Consider the following 1,842-nt stretch of genomic DNA (forward strand, 5'->3'; position numbering starts at 1 on the left):
CATGCTGTAGACGCAAGCATTTCAGGGTTGGTTGACGAAGACCACTACTTACTTTGAAATAATGAATATTCAAGCAAACTGTACATCTTTCAGTTGGGGCTGCTGGCATCAGCACTCCGGTCTTAAAAGAACAGCTCTCGCGGTCAGCGTCTTCTAATATCACAGTGGAATATGCGCATTCTGTGGTGAAAAAAAAGCAACTGTCTCCAGCATGAATTCGAGGTTTCGGTACTGTTTTCGGATTCGCAGATAGGATACGCACTGTACTATCAGCAGTTGTACACGTTGAACACTCAGAATTTATAACACCAGGGTACAAACTGCCGCCTCTGCTTACGAAAACTGGCGAGCACAAATATACAGATTCTTTGAAATCATATAGAAGATAGTAAAAATAAAATACGAGCTGGTTTAGTAGCATTTTAAAGTTTGTTTATCAATGCACCCAAGAGATAGGATTCGTTTCTGTTACGATCTACAGTAGTATTGACACTTGCCTATCTAATTGCTGTCTGTTGAACTCAAATTGCCTGTTTTCTCGCGAAAAGATAGAAGCTGTAACATCTTCAAAACGCGCATGAACTGGTCATTAAATGACAGCCTTCAATGTTGGTGTATACCTTCCGTTGTACACTTGAGGCGTGTACTACATGTACGTCTTAGGTTCCAGCAACAGTGTGGTAGTTGATCCACCAGGCTGTGTATTTCTCGTAGAGCTTCTCGTACCTCAGTTCGGCGGCCCCTCCAATCTCGAGACGCTTTGCTAATGAAGTGGGGGTTTCTCCAAGCTTCATCATATGCTGGAAAGCCTTCTCCAACGCATTCGCCTTCCACTTGGCCCAGCCGTTCTTCGCCTTTGTGATCAGGTTTGTAAGCGTGGACGGGATGAGCCCTCTCTCCTCATCGTTGGCATCCAAATCGTTGTTAGCTGTCGTCAAATCTTGCTTTGCATTGCCTCGCAAGAATCGCTTGGCGGCATCACCGTCCTCAACGAAAAGTAGACGGGTCACGATGTCGATATCCTTCATCGTCAGCTGCGTAACCTTGGGCTCATCCGAGTCAGCAACGGCGGAGACAGCGTGTGAGCTTGAGATGAAGGTGATTAAGGTCGCCAAGAGGACCCATAGCAACAACCGCATGCTTTTATCTGTGAGGAACGAGACTGAGGTGTGAGGTCCAAAAGCAAACTGAAGTCCAAAGACTACGGCCGCCGTCCTAACGGTGCGCCTAGAGAAACCTCGTCTACCAGCAAAGCATGATCTGCTATCTTGCGTGCAGAAAAACTTGGGATGGTGTTGCTGCCGATCCTTCTTCGAAACCAGAGGTGTCTTCTTCCTCTATACATCAACTTCACGAGCTCGATATTACACAACGAAATGAGAGTGAAAGTGTCAACGACAACCTATTAGAATAGTTTCGAATATTCGTATGCGAGTCAAACTTATGCAAAGGATGCTGGTTATGAGCAAAACTGTAATATTGTACCAGTACAACAACTAAGCATATATTTTTTGTATCATATTATCCGAAAAAACAGTCAGAATTGAGAAAAATAAGGCCTAAAGGACGTCTGTCTACCATTCCAAACGCACGAGGTACCTTCAAGAGGTTGTAGTTTTGCGCATGTTGCTGTCCGCCACAACGACAACTGTGTACACAATCTTCTGATCACAACCGGTTGTACAATCTCAGATATTGAAAGACGGTCCAAGTGACAAGGGCAACGATTCGTCGCGGACGAACAGCATACATGTGCATCTCGACATTGAGTCCATCAAGAAGCAGTTGTATTTGTTGCATCTGTTCTATCTAAAAAAGTTAATCGCGGTTTAGTCACTGTTA

At 44.7% G+C, this 1,842-nt stretch overlaps 1 protein-coding gene across 1 annotated transcript; it reads right to left on the reverse strand.

Moving 5' to 3' along the window:
• Positions 1–487: 487 nt before the first annotated feature.
• PPTG_19111 (hypothetical protein) lies at positions 488–1,139 on the reverse strand (the record flags this gene model as incomplete). Its single annotated transcript, XM_008917414.1, has 1 exon — positions 488–1,139. One exon carries the CDS (start codon positions 1,137–1,139, stop codon positions 660–662), a length of 480 nt encoding a protein of 159 aa, XP_008915662.1. The 3' UTR covers positions 488–659.
• Positions 1,140–1,842: the final 703 nt, after the last annotated feature.

Source organism: Phytophthora parasitica (assembly GCF_000247585.1).
Source record: "Phytophthora parasitica INRA-310 unplaced genomic scaffold supercont2.101, whole genome shotgun sequence".
In the NCBI taxonomy this organism is placed as follows: domain Eukaryota; phylum Oomycota; class Peronosporomycetes; order Peronosporales; family Peronosporaceae; genus Phytophthora; species Phytophthora nicotianae.